This window comes from Alligator mississippiensis, chromosome 1 (assembly GCF_030867095.1).
Source record: "Alligator mississippiensis isolate rAllMis1 chromosome 1, rAllMis1, whole genome shotgun sequence".
NCBI lineage: Eukaryota > Metazoa > Chordata > Crocodylia > Alligatoridae > Alligator > Alligator mississippiensis.
In genome coordinates, this window is record NC_081824.1 from 86,552,138 (window position 1) to 86,579,417 (window position 27,280).

The 27,280-nt window shown below is 39.8% G+C and overlaps 1 protein-coding gene across 1 annotated transcript in view; it reads right to left on the reverse strand.

Moving 5' to 3' along the window:
• ASCC3 (activating signal cointegrator 1 complex subunit 3) overlaps window positions 1-27,280 on the reverse strand; it is a 567,972-nt gene that overhangs the window by 100,639 nt on the left and 440,053 nt on the right. Inside the window, exons 25-30 of the mRNA XM_006271799.3 lie at window positions 23,762-23,982; window positions 20,798-20,883; window positions 18,458-18,624; window positions 18,193-18,338; window positions 17,957-18,077; window positions 16,124-16,266 (exon numbers count right to left, since the gene is read on the reverse strand). Coding sequence (XP_006271861.1) covers window positions 16,124-16,266; window positions 17,957-18,077; window positions 18,193-18,338; window positions 18,458-18,624; window positions 20,798-20,883; window positions 23,762-23,982 — 884 coding nt within the window. The remainder of the gene's footprint in view (window positions 1-16,123; window positions 16,267-17,956; window positions 18,078-18,192; window positions 18,339-18,457; window positions 18,625-20,797; window positions 20,884-23,761; window positions 23,983-27,280) is intronic.

The window sequence follows — 27,280 nt, forward strand, 5'->3', positions numbered from 1 at the left end:
TATTTTATGGCTAATGTATTTTTAAGGATGTTTTAATAAAATTATACCCAGTAGCTTTTAAACCATAATCAGGAAACTAAATATCTCCATTTTTTTAATAGTATTTAGCCATAAAACTTTTGATAAATGAAGATCTGTTACTTATATTATCTTCATTTATACAAAGCCTTTTAAGATGTACAATTTTTGATGTTTAGAACATTACATCATTTTGAAAACTCTTTTCTGGGCTTTACAATTACATTTTTAATAGAAACAGTCCTTTTGGTAGCAAATATAAAAGCATTGCATAGTTACTCATGCCCTTTGTCCTTATGAATATGATAGAAAACATATCACTACCTTTTCTTTTAAGCTACAAAGAAATCTGAAAATAAAAGAAATAAAAGTACAACAGAAATGGTACTCTGTTTAAATACATGCACAGGAACTCAAACACATGCATGCACAGACATGTGTATGCACATCCATGTGTACGTACACACACACACGTATACACATCCGTGTGTACATACACACACACGTATACACATCTGTGTGTACGTACACACACACGCGTGTATACACACACACGCGTGTACACACACACACACACACACATACACACACACACACACACACTCTTATTTAATATAGACAATCTAGCCTGGAAAGCACAGCAAAACTTAAAAGCATTTAAAATAATTAAATATTATTTACTTTAATAGTACAAAATTTGATGGATGTGCAAGAACTTAAATGGTTTACTAAACTAGTACACAATTAAAGTTTTGATTGACATCTATCAGTTTGTGCTAGCTTACAGACTTCATCATAACCAGAAGATATGTTGCTTCCTGCATGCTTCTGATAATAAAATATATTTGAGGGACACATTGATAGTTATTCTGTAAACTAGAGGATTGAATACAAAGGAATAGACAGCTTCCTGAAGGAAGAGTGGATGGAAATGTAAAACACTGTAAAGTAAGGAGGGGAATAAGTTTAAACAGGAAAGAAGTAATGCATCAAAGGAAATACTGTATTTAGAGAAAGGGAAAAGAAAAGAGGAACGTAAAAAACTGCAGAGGCTATGTTAAAGAACAAAACTTATCTATATAGATATGTATAGCAAATCTTTGCTTTGCAAATCATTGTATATAACTACAGTGTGGAAAACATGAGTTTTACTGAATTTCTCATCTCACGAATTTTATTCACCATTCAAATGATAATTAAATAAAATTAAAATATTACTCTTTTGTTTTCTGTAAGTAGAGGAACTCTGTTCACTTTTATGGTCTTAATTATAATCCCTTATGACTATGCACTGGTGTTGCCTGAGGCTTTTTAAAGTTGTATCTGGGCAAACACATTGGAAAATACTGGTTTTATGTATGTGCTTAGTGGGCAGTGAGTTAAGCTAAAAGATTACATGATAGTCAAACAATGACTATGGATTAATTCTTACTTTATTAAACAGGACTGCTAGGTACCAAATAGCAACACATGAAAATCCATATGTTCACAATTTTATTCTGTTCAGTACATCCTGAGTAGCAAAATGTATTGTCCAGCTGTTTATTTTTCTCTTCAAGGCATAATAATTTATTATAGCCATGAATTTTGGACTAAATTATTTTCTTACGTGACATTAATTCCATCAGTAGGACCAACGTTCCTGTCTAAGGAAATACTAAGCCTGAACCCCTTCTTCTTCTATAAAAGAATAATGATTAAATTGGCTGATTATAATATTGATAGCCAATTAGAAGGTAAAATAAACCATTTCACAACATTACTTATTTTCATCTGAGAACCTGTGCTATTACTTTTAGTTGTGCAGTTCCCAGAACAAAATATTCCAAATTCACACTGCTTGGAATTTGTTCAATGATGCTCTTCTTTCTTTTACAATCAGCGGTGCTTATTTTTTTTCTTCCTCCAACTACTATTACAGCGGTGGCCTGTGGTGCTGTTAGTCATATCTGCAAAGCAGTGTAATTTACCACAGGAAAACTAAAGAACCCTAAGCAGGAGAGCTGGCGCATATACTACTATCCTGTCATTCTACCAGCAGGGAATCCTAGTCATTTCTAGCTGACCCCCTCACTTGCACATAAATCAATGCAATAAACAAAACTATTTTACCCATAGGCACAATCCAGAGCTTAAAATTCTCATGACAATTTATTTTAAAGTACAACTTCTTTTCATGCCAATTTATTGCATGAATATTAAATTATGTGTTTCTATTAAGAAACAGGGTTTTTTCCTATTAGAAAACAGACACCAACTCTATGACTCCCAATACATTAAATATGTATTAATATTAAATTGTTAAAATTGATAATTTGAACTAGAGTTCATATCCTTAAAGTTTAAAACAGTAATATAATTTCTATTAATTTTCATATAGAAAAAAGAACACTCTAAATATAGTACAGCATGATAACAGGGAAATATAAATCACCAATATTACATTATTTTTTAGCTGATTATCTAAAACTTTTCCCAATTAATTCAATGGCATTTTTATTTTTGGATTCTCACTGACACCCAAACTGGGCTCATGCTGAGTAACTTGGGCTAACTTTCATAGATTTTGGATACAAGACCATAAAAACCTCCCATATTTACTGGCAACATTAGTTTGATTAGTATCTCATCTTTTAATAACTATATTTTGCTGCTGAACAGGAGTCTATCATTATTGAAAAATATTTCTTACAAAAAAATTAAGAAAAAGTGTATTTGTCATTTATACCATAATCTCTTAACAAGCTAGATTTTTCTCAAACTAGTAAGTAGTCATTTTCTTTGTTCCTGCACATATGTAAACTGTTGAACCATTTATTTTAAGCTAATCAAACTTTTTTATATTTTAAATTTATTATACTTAAAAAGCTTTTGTAGAAAGATAGGATTCCATTTAAGTAGATACATTACCCTGTGCCTGAAATACATTCCAGTCAGAGTATAATTCAGCAAGTTGATGACAATGCTGGCTCCAAAAGAAAGGAGGAGACCAGATTGGACAAGAATGAGCTAACAGATTGTGCAGCCCAATTCTGTTCCTTTGAGTGTGATATATTGTTTCAAGATGCTAAAAACCCATACTTTCTCAAAGCATATCTGTTGTGCTGGTTTTCCCATTTTCACAGAATCCTCATTATTAGTACTCTGTACTCTTTTCAAAGCACGTCAGACTCAGACCATATGCCACCGAATAATGCTTATCAATTGTCTAAAATGCCCAATAAAAGAAAGATGTGCCAAACAAAAGAATCGTGGAAGTTATGAAGTCTTTTACAAAAATAATTACATATTTCACATCTGCTACAGATGTTAAGTGAAATAAAAACATCTCCTTGTTATAACTAAATGTTAATTTTTTATGATACACTTTTGTATCATAAAAACAACATCTTGTAGAAGGAAGTTAAACTCGAATAATAAAGATACGTTTCAAAATCATTCTTGTGTACCTCAATAATTGCTGAAGGCACAGAATCAAGTTATCTTATTATTTTAACTAAATGACAGTGTATATTCATTTTCCATACTTTTGTTACCTCAAGCATAAAGCTTCAAAGCACCACAGGCAAGACTATTCATAACAGTATTTATAAGAATAGTAGTTTACATAAATATGAGGCAAGTTTTTTTGAGTGATATCTTTTCTTGGACCAGCTGTACACTTGGGATAAACTTAGCCACGCTTTTGAATGCACAGCTTTCTTCTTTAGGTTTGAAGTGGAAAACATCAGACCAGAAGAAGAATGCTTTGCATTTAAAAACTTGGCTAACTTTTTCCAACTACACAATTGGTCCAATAATAGATATCACTCAAAAAAATCCTTGTCTCGCAAAATTCCTAGACCATAACTGATACATCACTCTAAGACAGCTCCTTTATGTGCAGGTAAAGGCGTGATGGAATCTAATGCACGGTCCATGCAATTACACCTCCTGCCATGCCACATGTGCATGACAGGAGGTGCAATTTTAGGATTGCACATTAGATCCCATTGGGCCTTACTGTCAGTGCAGGGGGACCCTGATCCTGTGCTTCCGCTGTACTAGCAAGAAGCAAACTCCTGTGGTGGGAGCCCCCTCAGTTGCAGGACTTCAAGCCCTGGCTGGGCATGGTACAGCCCTGGGGCTGGGTGTCCCATCAGCTGATGGGGCTCCCACTTATAAGAGAGAACTTGCAACACATGCGGATTGAAGCTCAGTTGCAACCAGCTATAAAGTTAGTACACATTTTTGAGGTCTAACTTTATAGCTGGTTGGAGCTTTATGGCATGATAAGTACATGTAGCTAGTCTTAAGGTAACTGCTCAATTAACCAGTTAATTGCACATTATCTGTAATATGTAGAGGGGGCCTAATACCTTGCACTAAAATATTTTTAAGACAGTGAAATGCCTATCCAAAATACATAGCAGAGGTTCTTTCCCTGTTTTATAGCATAGCATTGCCTCAGAATAATCACATGGGAGGTAATAGGTTATTTGCTGTAAGTGTTAAATGTAGAAAACACAAATGGCTTTTTAGCTCTTCAGCATCTATTTGCTCAGCACTGAATGGACCAGAAATCTGACAAAATGTATTCCATATTCATATAAATATACATGCACTTAATTATGTCATGCACACCATGTATAAAAGTTCAGTCTTTGGAATTTAGAGGTCATTATAGGCCTTATTCAAATCCTATGAAATCAGTGGTAGCCTTTCACAGATTTTAGTAGAAGCTGGATATGGCTCTGTTTAGAGATAGTATGACTGTGCTGAAGAACTGAGTTGGTTTTTGTGGTTTCTGAAAGAATGTTTCTTAACAGAAAACTTAAAAGATGTACAGATATAGATTTTCTCATATGCAGGTATGGGAAAATGATTATGGTTTAAAATATAAATTGTGAACGTTGGTATTTGGGTCTGTGACAGGCTCGACAATCTATATGGCGTCTGATGCCCCTAGTGGTCAGATCCATTTGCCTGTGCTCCCTGGCCTCCCACACTTCCTACTTCTCAACTGTCATGACTTGATATTAAGATTTTTTTAACTGGAGAGGCTGCCTCCAGAGGCTGGGGTAACCTCTTTCCTAGGTGTTCCTAGACCTTGGGGCCCCTCTGTCTCAAACTCTATGGGGTGAGTGCCGCTTTTACGACAGCCCCAGTTGTTCCTTAGAGGCTATAATCATTCCCTTTGTCCACCCCTGTAGCTATGCATCGCAGGTGTCGATCAGTATTTAGAGGGGGTACCCCTGGCTTTAACTCCACTCTTGGCCCCTCAAGCCTCAAACCTTTGTTGGGGCTTTCTCCTTCCTGGCTTTAGCCCCTTTCCTTTACCTGTTTCTCCCAATCCACGTCCACTGTCACAGACCTCAGCTTCTGGGCTCCAGACCTATCTAGTCCTCTCAGGCTCCAGGTCCCTAGCCAAGGTGTCCTGTGGCTGCCCTTAGTTTCATAGTTCGTAGGGTTGGAAGGGACCTAAGCAGATCATTAAGTCCAACCCCCTGCCATAGGCAGGAAAGGATGCTGGGGTCAAAAGACCCTGGCTAAGTAGTGGTTGTCTAGCCTCCTTTTGAAGGCCCCCAGGGTAGGGGAAGCACCACTTCCCTTGGAAGTTGGTTCCAGCTCCTAGTTGCCCTGACTGTGAAGTAGTGCTTCCTGATGTCTAGCCTGAATCTACTTTCAGTCAATTTATGCCTGTTGTTACTTGTTACTCCCAGTAGTGCTCAGGGGAACAGGGACTCTCCCATTGCCTGCTGGTCCCCCTTGGCAAGTTTACAGGCGGCCACCAGATCCTCTGTCAGCCTTCTTTTGTGGAGGGTGAACAGGCTCATTTACTGTAGCCTCTCTTCATAGGGCCTACCCTGCTGCCCCCCGATCATGCGAGTGGCCCTCCTCTGGACCCTCTCAATGCTGTCCACATCCCTCCTGAAGTGTGGTGCCCAGAACTGGACGCAGTACTCCAAATGTGGCCTGACCAGTGTTGCACAGATGTGGAGGATCACCTCCTTAGACCTGCTCGCGATGCATCTATGGATGCATGACAAGGTGTGGTTAGCCTTCCTGACCGCGTCCTCACATTGGCGGCCCATGTTCATCTTGGAATCAATAGCGACTCCAAGATCCTTTTCCGCCTCTGTGCTTACAAGAAGGGAGTTCCCCAGCCTGTAGGTATGCTGCTGGTTCTTCCTCCCCAGGTGCAACACCTTGCACTTCTCCATATTGAAATCCATCCTATTCTCATCTGCCCACCTCTGTAACCTGTCCAGATCTAGTTGTAGTCTGTACCTCTCTTCTAGCATGCTCACTTCTCCCCACATCTTAGTGTCATTTGTGAACTTGAACAAGGTGCTTTTGACCCCCTCGTCCAAGTTGCTGATGAAGATATTGAACAGTGTAGGCCCAAGGACCGAGCCCTGGGTGACCCCAATGCCCACGTCCCTCCAGGTCGAAAATGACCCGTCTACCACCACTCTCTGGGTGCGGCCCTCCAGCCAATTTGCGAACCATCTGCCTGTGTAGGTGTCGACACCACAGTTGCCTAATTTTTTACTGAGGATGGCGTGAGAGATAGTGTCGAAGGCCTTCCTAAAGTCCAGAAAGACTATGTCTACCGCGACACCTGCGTCCAAGGCTTTTGTGACTTGGTCATAGAAGGAAACCAGGTTGGTCTGACAGGACCTGCCTCTAATGAACCCATGTTGATTGCCCCTAAACATAATCTCCCCTGCTGGTCCTTTGCAGATGTGATCCTGGATAATTTTCTCAAAGAGCTTCCCCAGTACTGATGTAAGGCTAACGGGCCTATAGTTTCCTGGGTCCTCCTTCCTTCCTTTTTTGAAAATGGGGACCACATTGGCCCTTTTCCAGTCCTCTGGCACCTTGCCAGAGCACCACGAGTACTTATAAAGTTGTGCCAGGGGTCCTGCAATGACCTCTGCTAGTTCCCTAAGCACTCTGGGGTGGAGATCGTCAGGACCTGCTGATCTGAACACGTCTAGTCCCTCCAGAAATTCCCTAACTAGGTCCTCACTGACCCTGGGCCTGGCTGCGCCTCCCCTGGGTCCGTTCAGAATCCCAGTGGGGGGGCTGTCCTGGTTCCTGCTTAGAAAAATGGAAGCAAAGAATCTGTTAAAGAGATTAGCTTTGTCATCTGGTGCTTCCACCAGATTACCAAGCATGTCCTGCAAGGGCCCACATTACTTGGTACCTTCTTTTTGCCCCCTATGTATTTAAAAAAGGACTTCTTGTTATCTTTGATCTGGGTCACTAGTCCCAGTTCCATCTCTGCCTTAGCCTTCCTAACAGCCCCGCTACAATCTCGAGCAATGGAGGTATAATCTTCCTTGGTGATGGCCCCTCCCTTCCACTGGGTGTACGCCTCCTTTTTGGCTTTGAGTTGTTCCTGGATGCTTTTGGTGAGCCATGGGGGCTTTTGAGCACTCTTGCCCCCTTTGATCCGCATGGGGATTGTCACCCTTTGGGCTTGAAGGATCGTCTCCTTAAGGAATGACCACTCTTCTTGGACTCCCAACTCCCCTCCCCTCCAAGACCTCAGTGCCTCCCTGACTAGTCTCCTTACCTCATTGAAATCTGCCCTCCTGAAGTCTAGGGCTGCTGCCTTGCTGCAGGCCTTTGACACCCTGTGCTGGATGGTAAATTCCAGTAGGCGATGATAGCTATTGCCCAGGTGGTCGAGCACCCACAGTCCTCTCACCAGGTCATCGCCTGTGGCCAGGACCAGGTCCAACAAAGCATTTCCCCTGGTGGGACTGTGCACCTCCTGTGTTAGTTGGAGGTCCTATAACTAGGCTAGGAACCTATGTGAGCGGTCAGACCTTGCTGACTGCTCTTCCCAGCAGGTGTCTTTATGGTCCTTGACCCAAGCAAGGCTGTTTGCATGCTGCTCTGTGTCCTGGGGTCCCTGATCCTGGCTAGGCAGCTCTATGCGGGGTGCCCATCAGGTACCCCTGTGACCTCCATAACACCCCTATAGCCACAATCTGAGCCTCTAGTCATACTTAAGCATAACAGAAACATATGCAAACTAAAGTTTTCCCCCACTCTGGGTCAATATCTCACCACAAGTCATATTTTCCCCATAGCTGTCTCAGTCTCACGGGTAGCTTAGGTGTCCATGGGCCCATGCTGTATAGCCATCTTCCCCAGGAGCTCCTCTCTTTGCAGCGTGCAGGGCCAGACTGTGCCTTCTGACTCAGACCTTGGGCTTATATGCCTCAAAGCCCTGCCCCTTCCTATCATGTGGCTCCTGAGTCATACACAGGAGCTTCCCATTTACTTAAGGACCTGTCTGCTCCTCTGTTGCAGCCCATACAGCCAGATTAGCCTGCAGCAGTCTCTCAAAAGCAGGGAGCCGTAGGGTCTCTTCCTCCCTTAAGTTTAAATTTGAGAAAAAAAATCCTGGCTGGTTTAAACAAACTATATCATAGCATAAAATGTTAGCAGTAGCTTTATATTTTACCTTTAACCTAAGGGGAAAAGATATACAAAACTACACAAAAGGAAAATTGAGACAGACAAAGAATAAGGGCTATACCTTGACTTTAGTTATTCTTCCTGTGAAACAGCTGCACAGCTTTGCAGGACTCCATCATTGTAAAGATGAACATAATTTGGAGGGGGTGGGGAGGAAGTGGAAGTAAGGGCTTTTCCTTAGGCATCTTCCTAATGGTACCTAGTCAGAATCTATAGTGCCACATAATATAACTGCCATAAAATAAACTGGGATGTTTGTATCTCTTTCAAAAGACAAGACAAAATTTCTAGATGAATGGGATAATGGTCCACCAGCTTGAAAACTAACCTCTTGGCTGACAGCTGAAAAGCAGAGTTGTTAGCTAAACAGACCATAGTTAGAGTCAGCTATTGACAAGCGACTTGGGGTGGGTGGAGAAAGGGGAATCTATTTTCATTTCTTATGTCACTTTACTATGAGGTAAGAACAAACACATTAATAGTTATAACTAACACACTGCAAGTCAATGATTCTCAACCAGGATGACAGGGCACCCAGGGGTGATGCAAGATCTTTTTGAGGGTTATTGTGAGGCATGAGAGAAGTCAGGTAAGGAGATTAGCAGATAAGAGCAAGCTCAGGGTTAGTTCCTGCCTAGCCATTCCCTTGCCCCCACTGCCTGGTCCTTACACAAGGACTAAGTACTGTAATAAATAAAGAAAAATGTTTGGGAAAAGACAAGTTAGAATATTAAACTGATTAATGCAAAAGCCAGAGACAGTCTTAAGTAGGAACTTCAGAACAGGCTTCACAGTGCTCTTTGTCCTTGTGAAAATAGTAAGAGAAGAACCTATGATACGTACTGGAATCTCTCCTATTCTGCTCAGCTTTACAGCCACCAGGAAAGCAGTCTCCACAGAAAAGTGATAGAAAGAGAACTTGGCTACTGACCTGAAGAAGAGTCTAATTAAGCCACCCAAAGAGAACAAAAAGATTCTCCAACTGATGGGAAGATAAGAATCTATCCTTCTAGGGAATCTCATCAGTGGGATGAAAATATATCATGCAACACCATACCATGGGATGATTTGCCAAGACTGTAATCAGCTATACTAGGATGAACACAGGCAGTCTCTGTGGACCTACTGTTCAGGAAGTAGAGGTATATCTGCTATGAAGGGCAAAGGTTCTCACTACCTTGTGCACCAAGCCAGGATGCCCCATTCTAAGTCTTTATAGTATGGAGACAGTTTAAGCAGTTTTATGGGGTTTCTCCACAGGGAAGCTGAGATAAGTGGAGTCCAGCATTTAGTTCTGATGTCTAGCACAAATGCATCAGTAAGCAAACCTAGTCAACATGTTCTTGGAGAGTTCTTGTATTTTTTTTAAAGTTAATGTTATACAAATAAGAGTTTCTAATAAGCTGAATGGAGAAGAAGCCTGCTAAAGTCTAATGTAGAACTTAAAAACATCAATTCATATAGATATTTTATCTCCTAATAATCTCCCATTATATATGTGCCTCACAAAGCTCTTCAAGTAACTACAAATTCATTGAAAGTTAGGTTATGAGACTGGGAAGAAATACCAGAGAAATACTGAGAAATAAGGTGCACTGGGATTTGATGTGGGATCCTGACAATCCCGCTTCCTTGTGTGTCACATGTGCATGGCAGGAAGCACAGCTGTGGGATCCTGCATCAGATCCCATATTGCAGGTGCAGGGGGAGCCCAATTCTAGGTTCCCCCTGCACTGGCAAGTAGTAAGCTTGGCTCCCAGCCAGGGTTGTGCACCATGCATTTCTGTAGCTGGGTGCCCCAGTCAGCTGATCAGGACTTTCAGCCAGGGATCACACACCGTGTGCTCCTGGGGCTTGGAGCTCTGATCATCTGACTAGGGCTCCCAGCTGTGGAATCGCATCATGCCCACCCTGGCTGCAAGCTCCAGTCAGCTGAATGGGGCTCCCAGGCACAGAACACAGGGTGCACTTCCTGACTGGGAGCCCTAATCTTCTGAGGGGACTCCCAGCCTCTGGAGTACAACGCTGTTGTGTGCTTCAGAGGCTGGGTAATGTGTTCAATTAAGCAGCAGCCACAAAATTATTATATATATTTTGTGTAATGATTTTGTAGTTTATTTCCAGTTTTATCATGCCACTAATTGATTGAACGTGTGGCCAGTTCACTACTTAAAATGTGATTAACCACTTAATCTCGTCCTATGTCTAATGTCTGACAAAGGTCTTAGAAAAAATATTAAAACAGTTTAGATACCTTTTGGCCTACTCTGAGTTTTTCACCTAATCTGGGTTTGATTTTAATTTAAACTTTAAGTTATTGGAATTCTCAAGTAAAACACCAAGGAGATAGATAAAAAGAAACCTAGGTGCTACAATATGGATTCATTTTGCTCCAAGCTTATATTTAGACCAAACCTAGCACCTCTCTATGTCAGACAAAAACACAGATGCATCTTGCTCAATAAAATATATTTGAATCCAATGTTTTAAAAATACATTCACAACAAAGCTTTTATGAATTCGTGTTCTCATTAAAGAATATCACAAATCAAGACACCTTGTAAGAAACTTCTTTTCCAACATACAATGCAATGCTGTATCTTCTGATACTTAACCGGTGAGAGATAATAATACAGGACTTCACAATGTTTATTTATTAGATTAATAAGAAAACTGATAGATGCCTATTCTATGCTCCAAGCCTATGAGGTATAATTTGTAGCATGCAAATATATCTACCCTCTGGTTCAGGTGAATGCTAAAGTAAAAAAAAAACCCTTCATAAAGGACCTTCTATCAATAAACTCCTCTTGTATGAATGGGCACAAGTTACTTCACTGATTGCTGCTGGAATAGTATAGCATAAAGGGCCATATCCACATTAGTCACCTAGGCACCCCCACCCCCCTTTTAGCCATTACACAACCTAAATATTAGATATCTGACCCAAGATTGGGGACACAGCCAGATTAAGTGCCTATGATCCCTCTAATGTCAATACGAAGAAGTAGACATTTCCAAAGGGTGAAAGGGTTGAAAGGTTTCCAAAGGTTGAAAGAAGATTGCCTGCCTGCCTGCTGAGGGGGACTGGGCCAGCTGGTGGGGATGACTGGATGGCCCAGGGGAAGTTAAAAGTTTCCAGCGAAGGGAGAGGAGGAGAAAGGAAAGGCTGAGGTGGCAACAAAGTTAGGATTACTTTCTCAGGGCCTGAGAACAGACCACAGGATGTAAGCTAACTCTTTATTGTTTAAGTATTTGTTTGTTTTGTGATTATGTTGTTTCCCATGGTGGCAAGTTTGACCCAGGGAAAATAAAACTGTGCTGTAAACAGTGGTGACCCATGACAAGAGACACGTATTAATTTCTACCCCGTTCTGCTACATAGGTGGCCAACTCATTGCTGCACGTGCTCACATGGGATCCATGCCACTTAGTCCCTCTTCAGAGGGTAGGTGCCTAACTAACTGGCTGATCTTTGTTAAAGATGCCTACTTTTTGTATAGTTGCCTATTGGTTAAAGCAGTCATCCAGGAAATGGGAAACAGGCAACATTTAGTGGTTTGGGTACTCAGCTTAAAGTAGAGTCTTGGGTCCTGAGTCTTGCTTTAAGGGTTATCTTTTAACCGGTGGCTGATGAAAAATGTATAAACGGTCCTGCAAACAGGGACTGGAATCCAGACCTCCCTCTTTTTGGAGTGTCTAAATCACTGAGTTAAAGTGTCAGTTTTTCTTTTACTTGGCTCTTTCTCTGACCGTGTGACTTTTACATTCTTGGAAGCAGAGTGGGACAGCATCTCCAACAAGAAGCGTGGAAAGCGCCCCATTTACATTATTCCATTACTTGGTGGAATATGGTGGTACTGTCCTGGAAAGCATATAAAGGCTAGAGAATTATATTTAGAAATTTGCTCTTAGAAATTGGCTCGTAGAAAGAGTAAATATTGCATTAGAACAATGGTCCAAGGGAATGACAAGGGTTAATTGTAGAGGTGCACCGATACATTGGTCCCATATCAGATCGGCACCGTTATAAGGAAAACTAATTGCATTGGCAATTGGGTTTTTTTGGCCTGATGTGGCTGATAAATACCCTGTGCATGCACACGCAGTGCATCACATAGACAGCCAGAAACGCAGCCCAGCAGCATGGAGAGCAGCTGGGTCAGGCTGGCAAGTCTGTTCTGAGGAAAGGGGCATGAAGGGGGCAGATAGAGGCCCCCAAGGTGAGAGAGGGAGTGGGGCTGGGGCAGGTGTTGCACACACCCACTCTCATCATGGGTTCCTTGATCTGGCCCCCCAAGTCCCTTCCCTCTCCCCTTCCCCTGCAACAGACTTAGCAGCCAGATGCTGCTCTCCATGCTGCTTGGCTGCATATCGGAATCAGACTGGTATCGGCTGAAATGGCTCATTATAAATTGGCCATTGGTATTGGCCCCAAAATTCTCTATCGGTGCATCCCTAGTTAATTGGTTTCTAAAATCTGTGGAGAAGGTTCATGTTCTTATAACTGTCTCAGAGAACCAGGCATATACATCCTGGGAAATTGAAAATACGTAGCAACAAAAGAGGCACTTGGTTCCTTTGAAACCCATAACAAGATAGGAACATGTAGACTTAGCATTAGGTCACAATGACCAGCTGTAATTTGGTGAGAAATCCCTGGTTTTGGTGGAATGACCAAATTAGGAGATGGGAGATACTCAAATTAAAGTACCAGCAAATGACCACATTAAGATGTATGCATTTGATGGATTCGAAGTAACAAAGGATTAGGCTGATAGGGCTGAATGTGGACAGCACGACGATTACAAGAAAGCCAATCAAAAGTACCTAGAAATGAGTCATCAGGAGAAAAACAATACAAAAGGCGGGATTTTCAGAGCAGGAAGTTGACCTCAACTCCCAACCTCCAAGGCTGCTGCCATAGTTCAAGCAAGAACCACAAGTTGGCACTCACATACTGGCCAGATGTATTGTCTTCTCATGAAACCCAAGGACTGGTAAATGAGTAGGACTGTTCAGTCATTTTCCTTGCTTTGCTTGCATTAATCTTATTTGCTATCACTGTGTAACAGTAAAAATTGCCTACTATTTAAAATGGAAGGGGTTGTGGTCAGTCATTTAGAAACCTTGTTCCAGACAGGCACAACCTATCTGGACTGGATTGTAAATCCAGTGCCAACAGAAGACACCTGTTTGAATTGTCTCCAGCTAAATGAATCTAGAAACTAAGTATCGTATCTTGGATGAATGCTCTAACCATTAAGTAAAACAATGCAAAAACTTGGTACCACTATCACTTTTTCCTCTTCCTCCATGCTCCCAGAGACAGTCAGATATATTTACAGGACTGCCAACTCACTGGGCCCATCTGATAACTTAGGAGGAGTTTAGGCACTCCTCACATTCACTCTGGGTTGCAACAAATCTTAGGTGGGTGTTATATTCCTAAATGGATCACTCCTGAGCATGCACAAAAATGAACACAGGCATTTAATGGCCTTTGTTGAACAAAATGGAGGAATCAAATGAGTTAAGGTGGCTAATGAGTTTTGTGGCTGCTGGAACAAAGCTGTTTTGGAATGCTCTTTGGAATTTTGGCACTTAGTACAGTTTTGACATTTATCAGACCAACGAGGGTTTTTTTCTATATAGGTTGTATGCAAATAATCAGCCAAATAATTAAAAAATCCCATATTGCAAGGTGTAGTTGTGAGTTAGATTCTTGTTCTGCTAGTTTGTTACTTGTTGTATAACATGCAGTTCAGTTTCCTCAAACAGCAGTAAGCTGGAACAAACAGTGCAGGACCACTAAGCTAGGCCCTTCTGTGATGCAACCCTGCTCATTATCTTATGATGAATTGGAATTTTCATTATATGTAGGAGTACATTTAAAGTTGCAGCACAAACTGAACAAAAAATTTAAGTTCAATCAGCTGCAAAAAAGTAGCATCAAATCTAGACACTGTTAGAAGTTAGTTTATTAACGGATTATCAAGATACCAGTTCTAACATACATCCAAAGCAGGGATGCATCTCCTGGGCAGTTCATGATGATGGCAGGCAAAAGGGGGATGTTTGTGGCTCTCTTCTTGCAGGGCACAGGTCCACACAAATATTACCTTTTCTGTCAAAAATAATTACACCTTCTATTTTGCCAGGGACAGGTAGGATTAGATCATTTTTTATGTGAAAGAATTTACATTTTTCTTGGTTTATGTGAAATGTAATTTTTGTCCAAATCATATTTTAAGCAAGTGTGGTAAACTGGCAGATTTTGATCTCTGTGGTATTGGCATAAATTCTTCGGAGAAGGAATTATTTCATTAAGCATTTAAGCTTATCAGAGTTCAGGACTGGGAAAACTAGCATTTTAGTTGCTTTTTAAAGTTGTTTCATTCTCATTGTTACATAATACAAGTGGACACTGTCCAGCTTATTTGCCTGTGATCTTTGAACAGCAAACGACATCACAGCAGAACATCTGGTCATGATTCTGTAAGTTCTGATCCAAGGTGAGGCACTTCCTATGCTTTTATATCCCTGTCTCTTGTGTTCCAATCTTGCTCTCCATTACTTTAGCTTCCCGCTATCCATCTGATTTTCTTTGCCCATGCTCTTACCACAATCTATTCCACCCCAACCCCATTGCCTTTGCCTGTTCCTTGTCCCATTTGCCCCAGCCATATTCCAGCTTCTTGCTGGATTCCAGTATTACTTCTCCCACCAACTGATTCAGAGTTATTCTCCCCCTTCCACCAACACCAATCAGATATTCAGGGTAGCTCCCAGTTCCAATTGCATTACCAACTGGTCTCTTAAGACTTGGACCAGAGGGGATGGGGATGGAAAGAAAATGCTGACTAGTTTGTTGCAGTTGGACTGGGGCAAGAATGCAGGGACTGGTTGGTAAAGAAACTGGAATAGAAATTAGCTTCAAGGAAACTAGTAGGAAAGGAAGACAAATTGGAGGCAGTTGTGGGCAAAGGAACACTGGAGAGCAAGATGGGAGGAAGAGTCATAACTGAGGATCTGCACCTGGCAGGACAAGATTAGAACAGATCATTTTGAGGGAGAGATGTGGATGTGGAGAAGCAGCTGGGTAAAGAGATGAGAAGGAGATTAGGATGAGGGTCCTGAATATTGATTGGGAAGTTTTAGAGAAAGAAACTAGTATGAGGATATAGGAGTGGAGGAACAAGAGAGATCTGAGATAGGACCAGATTGAAGGGGATAGAACAGAAAGAGTCAAAGCTTTATATGTGCTTCAGTTCCCCCTCTTTAAATTGGGGACAATAATATTTCCTCTTTTGTTTATCTTTTTCAATTAATAAGCACTCTGCAACAGTGATTGTGCCTAGCACCAAAGAACCAGTAACAATTCCTCAGATAATTTTTACAGAACAAAAAGCAATAGTTCACAATCTAAGGCCCTGATTCTTCCAAGTATATGCTTAATATTGAAATAAATGGAACTATTCATATGCTTAAAAGTAAGTAGACATGCAAGAGTCTCCAAACTCAAAAACCCCACAATTGTGTTTTATATTCACATATTTTTTTAAAACTGATATTGCTAAACCAAAATGTAAAAGCAAAACAACTAATACATATTATATTACTGTACCTCTCTTTCATCCATTTTCAGCCATTGTTTTGGATCATCCTCAGTAGCCAGGAAGGCAATTAAATCTAGGGCAGTGAGTCTAGTTTGACGTCTGGATGACACAAAGATAAGAACTGGCTTTGCTGGAGAATGGCTCCGAATTGCTGTTAAAAGAAGAAAAATTTAGACATAACTCATTTCTGCCAGAAAGCAGAATTTCCTAACACATCGTGCTAGCACTGTGAGCAGAAGTGCCAAAGATTTAAATCCATCTTTCACTAACATTTCATGCCTAAGGATTGGCAGGGAATTCTTAACTAGAAAGTGACCTTTTACATACAGTTGCTGCAAAATTAGTGTAGGAGTAACAGCTTAAAGGAGCATGGTTTCTGCTCCTGAACGATTAGTGTGAAACAATGAAACTAGTCTAAAAATTATCATTTAAAATTTTTTGATGGGTTTTTGTGTGATTTTAGAAATTAGAAATTTTGAGATTTTAGAAAAAAAAAATGGTGTCAGAAATGGAGATAACAATGAAAATGCTAAGAGAATCGTTAGCATACCATGTCAAACAAGTGGAAAAATGACCTCACTAGATCAAATTCTGACAGGTTTTCTAATAACATTAAAATAGAATAAACAGCATGTAGCTATAGCTTGGATAGTAACTCTAGTATATTATACATATAGATATTTATGCATGATTTATTTCTTATATAATGTTTCATTCTACCAATTACTATTATGCATTCATCCCTAATTTATGAAAAACAAGTGCATTATACTGCCTACCATCACATACTGTCTCTTAGTTCACTGGTAATAGTGTGTGTGTATGCATATATACACATATGTATATAACTGTAAAATTACATAAATCTATAGCATAATCTGTTAATATATTTATACCCTACAAATATGGATGCCTATATATCTATATCTTCTTTAAAAGCTCGACATCTAATGGATTTTTGTTGCTTCAGGAACAGGTGTGGCTGAACAGCCCAAGACAGATTTATTGTTCATTAGTGTTTTTATACAATGCTCCTGTGGAGGTGTAAATAATCTGAGCTGCCAAGATTGGTCTCTAGTCCACAATCAATACTTTGCTTCTGTCATAAGGCTAATTAGAGTAGCTAAAAAGTCACCTCACAACTGTCACCCCACAATCAACAGCAGGTCACATACCAAAATTTATTTGGGAGGTTATTTTTAATTGATATAATAAATATTCCTTATGTAACCAAAACAAAACATGTTCCAATAAAATATGAGGGTTTTTCTTAAATCAGGCCTGCCTGCCAACTTTGTTAAGAATAAAAAATTGAAACCAGAAGCATATCTGGACTCACTGCAATTCTTAATTTTATGGTTATTGCCTTGAACCTAGAATTATGTGAGTCTAGCTTGACTTGCAACTTCTGTTCACGATTTTTTTAAAGCGTTCATATAGCAATCTTTATGAAAATACTTCACCAGATTGCTACGGTGAAAGGTGTTATTACTTTCTAAATCTCAAATACTTTTACACAAACATTTCCTTGCAGTGTTGAAAGCTAAGATAAAACACATTTTCATTTATATAAGATCTCTCCTCATTATCACTAATTTCATTGATATTATTTCAAATATATTTATATTCCTGTTTGTAGGTTCCAACAGCAGGATACTATATATTTGAGATGATGAGGTTTTGGGTCATTAGCAAGAGATTCATCCTGTACACCCCAAGAAAAAAGATAGTAACACATTCTGTAATCATATAATACATAAGCCTCAAACAGACTGTGAAAACATGGCTAGAACCTTTTTTTCTTTTGTAGATAATGAAGGGCTCTAGCTTTGGCTGCTTACCCTGAAAAGCAGGTTTATTCATGCTAGCCATGCGAGGACAGTAGTGCTGGCCAGGGAAGCCCTGAATGTGTACCTCCAATGGAACTGGTCGCACGGATGGTCGGAAGTTGAACAGACCCATCTGAAGCAAAAACAAATTATTTTAGTTTAAGCTTGAGTTATCTTGGAAATATTGATAGGTAACTTTTCTGCATGATGGATAAGCACAAATGTCTTTTTAAGAATCTTCTACATACCTGATTAATATTTAACCAATCAGCAAGGTCTCTGGCATTTGCTAATGCTGTGGATAAACCAACTACTCTAACTGGTTTTTCTGTGTGAGATGAGATGAAATTAGTTCGAGACACGATAACTTCCAGTACTGGGCCTCTCTCGTCCCCTGTTATTTAAGAGAAATTTTAAAATAAGTATAGAGGTTAAAAATTCCGTGCAGTCATAGTTGGGCACACATTTTTCAAGATCAACAATTATGATTAAGAAAAAAAATGTATTGCTTACCTAGCAGATGGATTTCATCAATGATGAGAATGGACACTTTCTGAACATAACTCCTGTTTTGCCAGCTTCTACTGACACCATCCCATTTTTCTGGTGTAGTAACAATCAGGTCAGCTTGTGCTATAGCTCTCATGTCAGGAGTTACATCGCCTGTCAGTTCTACAACCCTGTAATTAAGTAAAATTATTTAATTATTTATGAAACTTAATAATTTCATTTTCAAATCAATGAAACTTTTTTAATGTCTTGGGGTAGCCGTGTCCAAACATTAACTCTTAATATAAACAAAATACAAAATCAAATCAAACCAGTCTGTTCCTGGCTGAATACCATTGACATATTATGAAAATACTGAGTAAACACAATTTTAATCTTTGCCTTTTAATTGTTTAGTGCAACAACACCTACAGAGAAAAGAAGTCTGCCTTACTTATGATGCAAAAAAGTTCATTAATATTATTATGGATATTATATATGTCAGACCAGCCTTTCCTACTTGTATGAGAGTGCTTCTTAAATATGCATCAAGTGGCTGTGTATTGCCCTGTACAACCTGTCTGGTAATCATTGTTACACATGTGTCTGCTCTCCGTTGGTAGGGTCTGTGAGAAAAATGGAGCAGGGACAACAATTCAGATAATCCTGTGTATCATCGGTTGCAGAACTCCTTCTGGAGGTCAGCTGTAGAACTCCAAAAATTTTGTAATATTTACATGGAAAGATGTTATATATTTCTTAACTATGGTCTGGGATTCTTTGGTGGGCGGTGATTTCTGCCACTAACAGTTTTCTCCAACAATCTTGGCACTGATTTAGAGCTTGTTCAGTGCTTGGCTTGCTTATTTATTGCATGGACAACTATTATGTTTCTCTCTACAGTGGATTACAGAGTTGGTTTGACTAGGTGCAGTATTTAGGATGCACTATTTACTTGATTCCAAGATGAGGTTTTATTTCCCCTTTAACATGGGGGACCCCCCCCCCACCCCCCTGTCTTGCGAATATAAAGGGGAGGGAGGAACAGGCAGCTGCTGCTGGGAGTCAGGGAGGAACAGGCAGCGGGTTGGGGCCGGAGCCACAGCTGCTGCCTGCTTGCATGCTGCCTCTGTACTCCCTGCTCCTCTTTGACTCTCAGCCTTGGGGCCCTGCCCCCCCTCCGTCAGCTTTCCCTTGCTCTGGTGCCAGCAGCCCTGCTGCAAGCTGGCACCTACAGTATGGTCCCAGCCTGGTCTTGTAGTAGTGGTATCAACTTTGAGCTGCTGCTATGGGGCCAAGCTGGGGTGGTGCTCTGCTCTGCACACACACAATGTGTTGGCAGTAGAGCAAGGGGAAGGGAGAAGGAGAGGGGAGCAGAGGCTGACTGGGGAAGAAGTGGCACGAAGGGGGAGTTGAGGGGTAGGGAGGTATCTGGGGCCTAATGCTGCCAGGGAGGGCATAGGCTTTGGGGGCAGGGCAGGCACAAGGAGGGAGTTAGAGGTGTGGGGCATAGGTGGTAGGAGCAAGCTGCTTGCCCCACCCCCTTGCCATTGCCTGCCAAGGGCCCCTACCACTGCTTTCCCTGGTCCAGTGGTGGTGGGGGTGAGTTTAAGACAATCCTCTAATCAATCAGATGCTATACGTGAGACATTATTCTCACATGCTGAGACAGAGCACAGTACCATTTAGAAATAGTTCCATTTAAATCAATACATCAATAAAACTACATGAAGAACAATTACTAATCAGTGAGACTAAGAATGGGAATGTCAGCTGCTAAGTAATTGATTCTTTGAACGATTTCAGAAAGGACTAAAAAAGATTTCTATGCGTGTAGTGTCACTAAATACTCAACCCTGTATTTCATTGATATCCTAACTTCATAACATAGCTAATGGCACCAAACAAATGCAGACTGGTTATTAAAATACATATAGAATGTCATAAAATACACTATGTATATGATGAACATTACTACGTATCTGTAATTTATATGGGATTCAGAAGAATGAGATATCTGAAATGTGGTCAATTTTGAACTGCACTTCCAAGGAAAAAGATAATACAGAGATAAAAATTGAGCTGCTTATTTCTGAGCTTCACTGGTTATAGACAATTAAGAAAAATGGCGGGTGTAACCAAGGACCATTTTTGTTTTTGTTACTTTCATTGTGCACTCTGTGTGATGACACAGACTGATATTTGGTTTTTGTTTTTATTTTTAATATTCAGGGAGAATTCGTATAATTGAAGGATAAAATATATTTTTCGGAAAATGAAGACACTTAAAACATTCTTTTGATTTGGCTCCTGTTGTTGAGCTTTTTTGTTTCCAATTTTCTGGTTTAAGCAAGAAACACATACTTTTTACCAAGCTTTTCTTCAATCCTAACTTTCCAATCCTCCATTCTCTCTCGCACCAATGCCTTTAGGGGGGCAATATACACCGCCTGAAAAAAAATACATACAAAATAAAATTAAATGAGAAGAACCTGTGTAAAATGCATATTAATATTTTATAAGTACTGTCTTCTGTGTCTTTAAGGATGTAAATGAATTTAATAACTAAAAATGATTATGATAAATTCTTAAAATTACTTCAAGTAACTTTAAACAGAATTCTAATTGAAGTAGCCTTAATACTTTCATATATTCTTTTGTTCGTTAAGTCAACACCATACATGTAAATTGAAAAATAAAGAGAGTAATTTATAAAATGGTAATACTATCATTACACCTTTTAAAAGCAAAAGGTATGTTATTATAAAATGACCTATATAAATAAAATGATTAATTACTGAGAATACAAAATCTGGAAACTACTATTCTGGACATAATGCTTCCCCATCAGTAATAAGAATTTCTAGGAGGATAATTTCTTACATTATTTCCAGCTGCTTAGTATTATTACTAAAACATTTAAAAATTAACTTAAAAATGATTAATTTAAATGAAACCTCACAAGACTTTCCCAGATAAATCCATTCTTTGTACTGAACTTCACTAGCACAAGTTTGTACAGCATTTGTTCAAATATATGGTTTTTAAAGTGCAATATATCTCTGAACAAGTGAAAACATTCATATGCACTTAAAAAAAAATCTGGCCTATACATGTTTTATACTAATGTGTTAACCAAGACATCTAAATATTATTTTAATGATTATCATATTTAAATATTCACATGACTTTTTTCCCTTTACAATTCTATCTTTGTCCCTTCAACTGTTGCTAAGAAAGTTGCACTTATCCAGATCAAACCATGTGAGCTGCCCCTTCCAGATTTACATTATGTGTACCAAAATTATCCAGATTGTACATGCTATTTTTTGAACATGGCACTAGAGCCACTGACAAACATGAATGACAAGAGGTGTGATTATGGGATCATGTTTTGTGTAATAACTTTGTTACTTATTCCTGGCTCTATAATTAATTAATTGAAGGAACATGTGGCCGGGTCACTATTTAAAGGCATGATTAATGAGTTAATCACTTCTTACGTGTAACATGTATGAGGGGCCTAAGACAGATGAATGATCTTCAGACTAATTCTGAGAAGGGTTTCCTTTATCTTAATTTACAGGAATTAGAGGAAGTGGTGTGTGGAAGAACAGGAACAGGAAATTGTGAGATGATCACTGCTGGGATTTTTGTGTTTCAGGCCCGTCTGTGGGTAAGTCCTAAATATGTTGTAAAAAAGGGCAGCAATGTCAGGATCCAGTTTATACCAGGCTCACTGGAGCTTCCAGGGCCAGGCTGGAATGCTGGTGGTATCAAATATGGTTTTTAACAGTGTAAGGTGCCCTTAAGATTGAGCCTAGCAATCAAGTGTAACTATAGATGATTAAGGAAGGATGGCCAAATCAATATTCTTATATAATAAAGGTCCAACAGACAGTCCACCTGTCTGTCTGTCTGTAACACTCTTGGAGTACTCTGACTGGTAAGTGAAAGAACCAATAAGAGTGCGGAGTACCACCATGATGGAAGGGACGGACCAGGGGAGCAAGGCCAGTGGCACTGGCCTCGCCCCCCTGCTCTGTCTTTTCTGTCATGGCGGTGCTCTGCCACCTCTGAGGAGCAGGGCTGGGTGGGGGGGTGAGGCCAGCGGTGCTGGAGGCAGTGGCAACACAGGGTGCTGGTGGAGGGAGATGGAGGAGCAAGCTTCCCTCCCCACCATCTCCTGGGAGGCGGCAGTGTGGGGTGGTGGGTGGCAGTGCTCCATCCCTGCCCGCTCCCTCCGGCCCCGCCTTCATACTTGACAGGCAATTTGCTAGTCAGAATATATACACAGGCACTCCCACATTCTATTACTTTGTACATGAATGATGATTTTTACCCAGATAGCTGAGTATATCTAAACATTGATTTAGACAGGCATTCTCTAAGAAATAAAAACAAAGTTGGAAAGAGAGAAAATTGGCTAGCATTACTTTAATGGTAACTTGCATGTGTAATTAAGAAGATCTAGCCAGTTGTTCTCACTTGGAAGGACCTCATAGATGTGAAACATGAACTTGCTGATGGAAGGAGTTTAAAGAATAAGCAAAAAAACCAAAAAGCCTCTCTGTAAGATCATCATGGATTTAGATGACACTCTGGGAGAAGAATATCAATATATATTTATGGCATGGTTCGTTCATTTGGCTCTGATTTTCACTTTGGTTAAATAAGTAAGTGAAAGGTAAGCATAAGATATACTAATTAAAACCATTTTTATGCCCTCAGTTTTAAATATTAGTATGAAGCCATAGAAGCAGGATAATAATTTTCATACTCTACACGTTCATTAATGTGCTTTAGGTAATGCTTATTAAATCTAGTACCTCTAGGCACTTTTACAGGTGCTCAAGATGTGTGGGGGAGGGGTGGGACTTTAATTAGAGTGGCTCCAGGAGCGGCTCTAACTAAAGCACCACAGAACCTCCCTGCACTTCAGAATGGCAGCAGGGATGCTTAAACTAAAGCTTGTTTGATGAGCTTTAGTTTAAGTGCCCCCATTACCATTTTTAAGCACAGGGACACAGATACATGAGATGCAGGAGGCTGCTTGAGCACGGTAATTGCCATGCTCCAGCAGACTCAATTAATTGAGTCTGCTCCAACATGCTGTAATTACCTCCATTGTGAGGTACTAGAAAAATATGCATTAGTCTCTTTTAATGCGCATTAGCTAAAGAGCGCTTTTTTGTGATTCTTTAATGCACATTAAAATAGGCTAATATCCATTAAAGCAGACATGTAGATGTGCCCAGTTTCAAACTTTTGAGTGGCTGAAAGAAATGCACATATATCGCACATTTTTAATAAATGAATTTTACAAACCTTTGATGTGGGATATTGGTTAAAAATTCGGAAGATGGCTAATTCAGCTGCAACAGTCTTTCCAGAGCCTGTGGGGGCTCCAAGAAGAACATTACAGTCTGTATGATACAGCGTATGAAATATCTGCGTCTGAATAGGGTTGAAGTGGGTGAATTTGTACAGGCTTTCATATTCTCGATGTCCCAAAGCTGCAACAGGCAAAGGCTGAAGATCTAGCAGTTCTAGAATTACAGAATAATCATTAGTGTATGTCAAAATATGAAATCTTAAACCTACCAGTAGTTTATTTTTAGGCTAAAGCAAACAGATATGTTTAGGCATCAAGTAAGAATTTGAAGGGATATAACTCGCATTTGATTTTGTAAAAAAGTAGTTTCTTATGTCACATGAACTCCCAATGGAGCTATTATGAAATTCAGTGAGCAACAAACAAAATATATTACAACTGTAGATTTTTTCTTAAAGTAGGATTGTTAAATACACTGTGAGATTGATTGTTAAATACACTGTGTGATTCTGCATGTCAAAAGGCCATTTTTTAACCACTTATAATGAATCAATTGTAATGAACTTTAAACCTTACTGAAGCAACACAAGTGTTCATATGATAAGTTAATGTGGATTCATACAGGAAAATACTAAAGTTACAAGGAAGAAAACTTTCTCTTTTTAAAAGTCTTTATGGACTGATGAAATAATATATCCTGGAGGGATATATACAGCTTTTATACATATTTAGGATTATAGGAAGAGATAAATAAATGTACAGGAAAAAAACCCCGAAAGAGCCACAAGGCTCTGCTTTGGAGGCATCTGCTAACTAAACAATTAGAGACTGTGGAATATGAAAAATGATATATATTACCAGATTGGATTTGGATGCCTACCAAATTAAGGAAACTTGCCATGATTCTGTTATGCAGATGCTTCCTTTGAAGTTTTTGTGGCTGGAGATCTTATTGTCTTTTCAGGGTGCTTCACATTAAGGTATGACATGGGAGTCATAAAATCCACTGAGACAATGATGCCTAATACTCTTAACATGCTTTTCACTGATACCTTATGACCATTTTATCATTCCCACTAAAACTGTGATTTCTCGGGCTCTGTTGGGAGGAGAGAAGGTTTTTGCCTAGCAGGGCCTCTATGTACTTCATTGCTGAGTGGGAACCAGATGGGAATTGAAATCAATTACCATAAATCCTAGAGGCTCCATAACTGGTGATGTGTAAATATCTTCCTGTTTCTTCTGAATAGTAGTCAGTGATCAGTCAATTAGATAAAAAGGTTACGCATGCTTTTTCAGACAGTGTAGGTACAATATAACAATAGCTAAACACTTCACAAACACATGTGAATTTATGCATGCCAAAGAGCAACATGGTACTGGAATTGAGTATTTCTAAATGCACACACTTCACAGACTGCTAGATGAGCCAAATGTTATTACAATGAAAGGGTTTTACAATGAGATCAGGAACAATGAACTTATAAGAAATTTTGTGCTTCCAAAAAAACCAACCCCCCCACCCAAAACAAACATAAGCTTCTGCACCAAATGTTTAAAAAAAACCATGTCTCACTCACTACTATGGAGGATGAAACTGGATGCACAATGCTTTCTGTAAGAGTGCTTAGCTAATATACATAAATATATTTTTAAGTAGAACTCATCAAACATTTAAAGTTTTTTATCTAGATTTTATCTATCTATCTATAGATCTCTCTCTCTCTCTAGTTAAATTTTTTTTTTAACAACTAGATTCAATTTCCATCCACAAAAAAGAGAAATTAAGAAAAAAAAAAAGTTAAAAGTCCAGAAGGCTTCCCTGGAAAAGCACAATCAATTTGTTCATGCTTATACTTTGACAAAGCTGGAAAAAGAAAAGTTAGTTTGAAAATCATATTCCTACAGTTCACTTGCTCATGTATAAACTTCAGAAAAGGGACCGAACTCCAATGGGGAATAACTGAGTTTGTCTTTTGAAATAACAAGCTGATAATTAATTTTATCTCCTCACATATACATGTAAATCTCTTCATGAAGGTCTCCCTCAAAAATGAAGAATCAAAGAAGTCAGAGTTAGAGAACACATTTAAGTTCATCTAGGCCATTGTCATGACAGGGCAAGGTTACTGCAGATTTACTGATTTATTAGTTTTTAATTATCACAAGCAATGGACTTTCTCTGGTTTACCTATCCATAGCTTGATAGTTCTTACCATTAGGACATTTTTCCTGTTAATCATCTTAAGTTTCCTGCTCTTTTTAAATTTCATCCATTATTCAGAGCCAGTGTCCCTTCTATAGTATCTGCCTGTCCATTGATATCTATACTCTTAATGGTAGATAAAACATTCTCTCATCTCATGGCCTCTTTATCAGGTTAATACATTTAACTTTTTAAGGGGCAGATTTAGACACCCAATGGTATTTTACTTTGTGAACAGATCGTTTTTCTTAAATGTAACAGTTCACAAGGAAGGCTTAACTTGGAAATTTCTGAGACAAATTATGAGCAAGAACCTGGCCCTTATTGGGTGAATCTACACGTGCTATTAGCATAGAGCAAAAAACTTTACTGCATTTCACACTGGTGTTTATTGCTCCCAGGTGCCATGTTTACATGTGCACCCAGGACTATAGCACACTGAGCTGGGCTGGAGCAGCCATGGCTTGCAGGGGCCCCAGGGGGTCAAGCCTGCCAATCTGGGGCTGCTGTGATCTGGCTCAATGTGCTGCAGAGGGTCTCACTGGGGCATGAGAGTGCTTCAGTGCAGGGCTGGCTGGCAGGCAGCCCCCACACTGAAGCACCCTCTTGCCCCAGCCAGCTTTGTCAGTGTCAACATGTGTGCTGTTGCACACTAAAGAACACCATAAGATAGTACTTGCATTTACAAGTACTAACCTGTGACAGTGTGTGGCCTAACAGGGCCATGTAGACATTGAGATTTTACTGTGGAGCTAATTAGGCAGCTCTGCAGGAAACGTCTTGTGTAGATATGACCCCTGATTCCAGTGGTGGGGTGGGTGGAATCTTTTAGGCAGGCATGCCGCAAGTCAAATCCTCTGTCTATCCCTTCCTCCACCTCCCCCAAGTGCCACCCTGATCCCCTTTCCCTTGTCTGATCTCCTGCTCTTCCTTCTGCTCCCTGTTCCCTCTCTGATCTGCTGCATGCCACACACAGAGGCTGCTTGTGCCATTAGTAGCACATGTGTCACAGTTTGGCCACCCCTTCCTTATTCCATGAATAGTTCCATCATTTTCAGAGGGACTACTTTTTGACTACAGAAGACTGAGGCTGAGAAGCCTGTACCAAATCTCACCCTCAGCTTTTCCTCAAAAGTTCTTGGCCCGCAGATCATTTTTCACTTTTTGTCTGAATTCCTTCCAATTCAGAGGCTTGGAACAGAACATAAAATATGATCAGTGAAGAGCCACACAGATGTTCTGCCTCTATTAAAAGGATGCAGCCCAAAATTACACTGTTTTTTTTTTTTTTAACTGCAATACCATA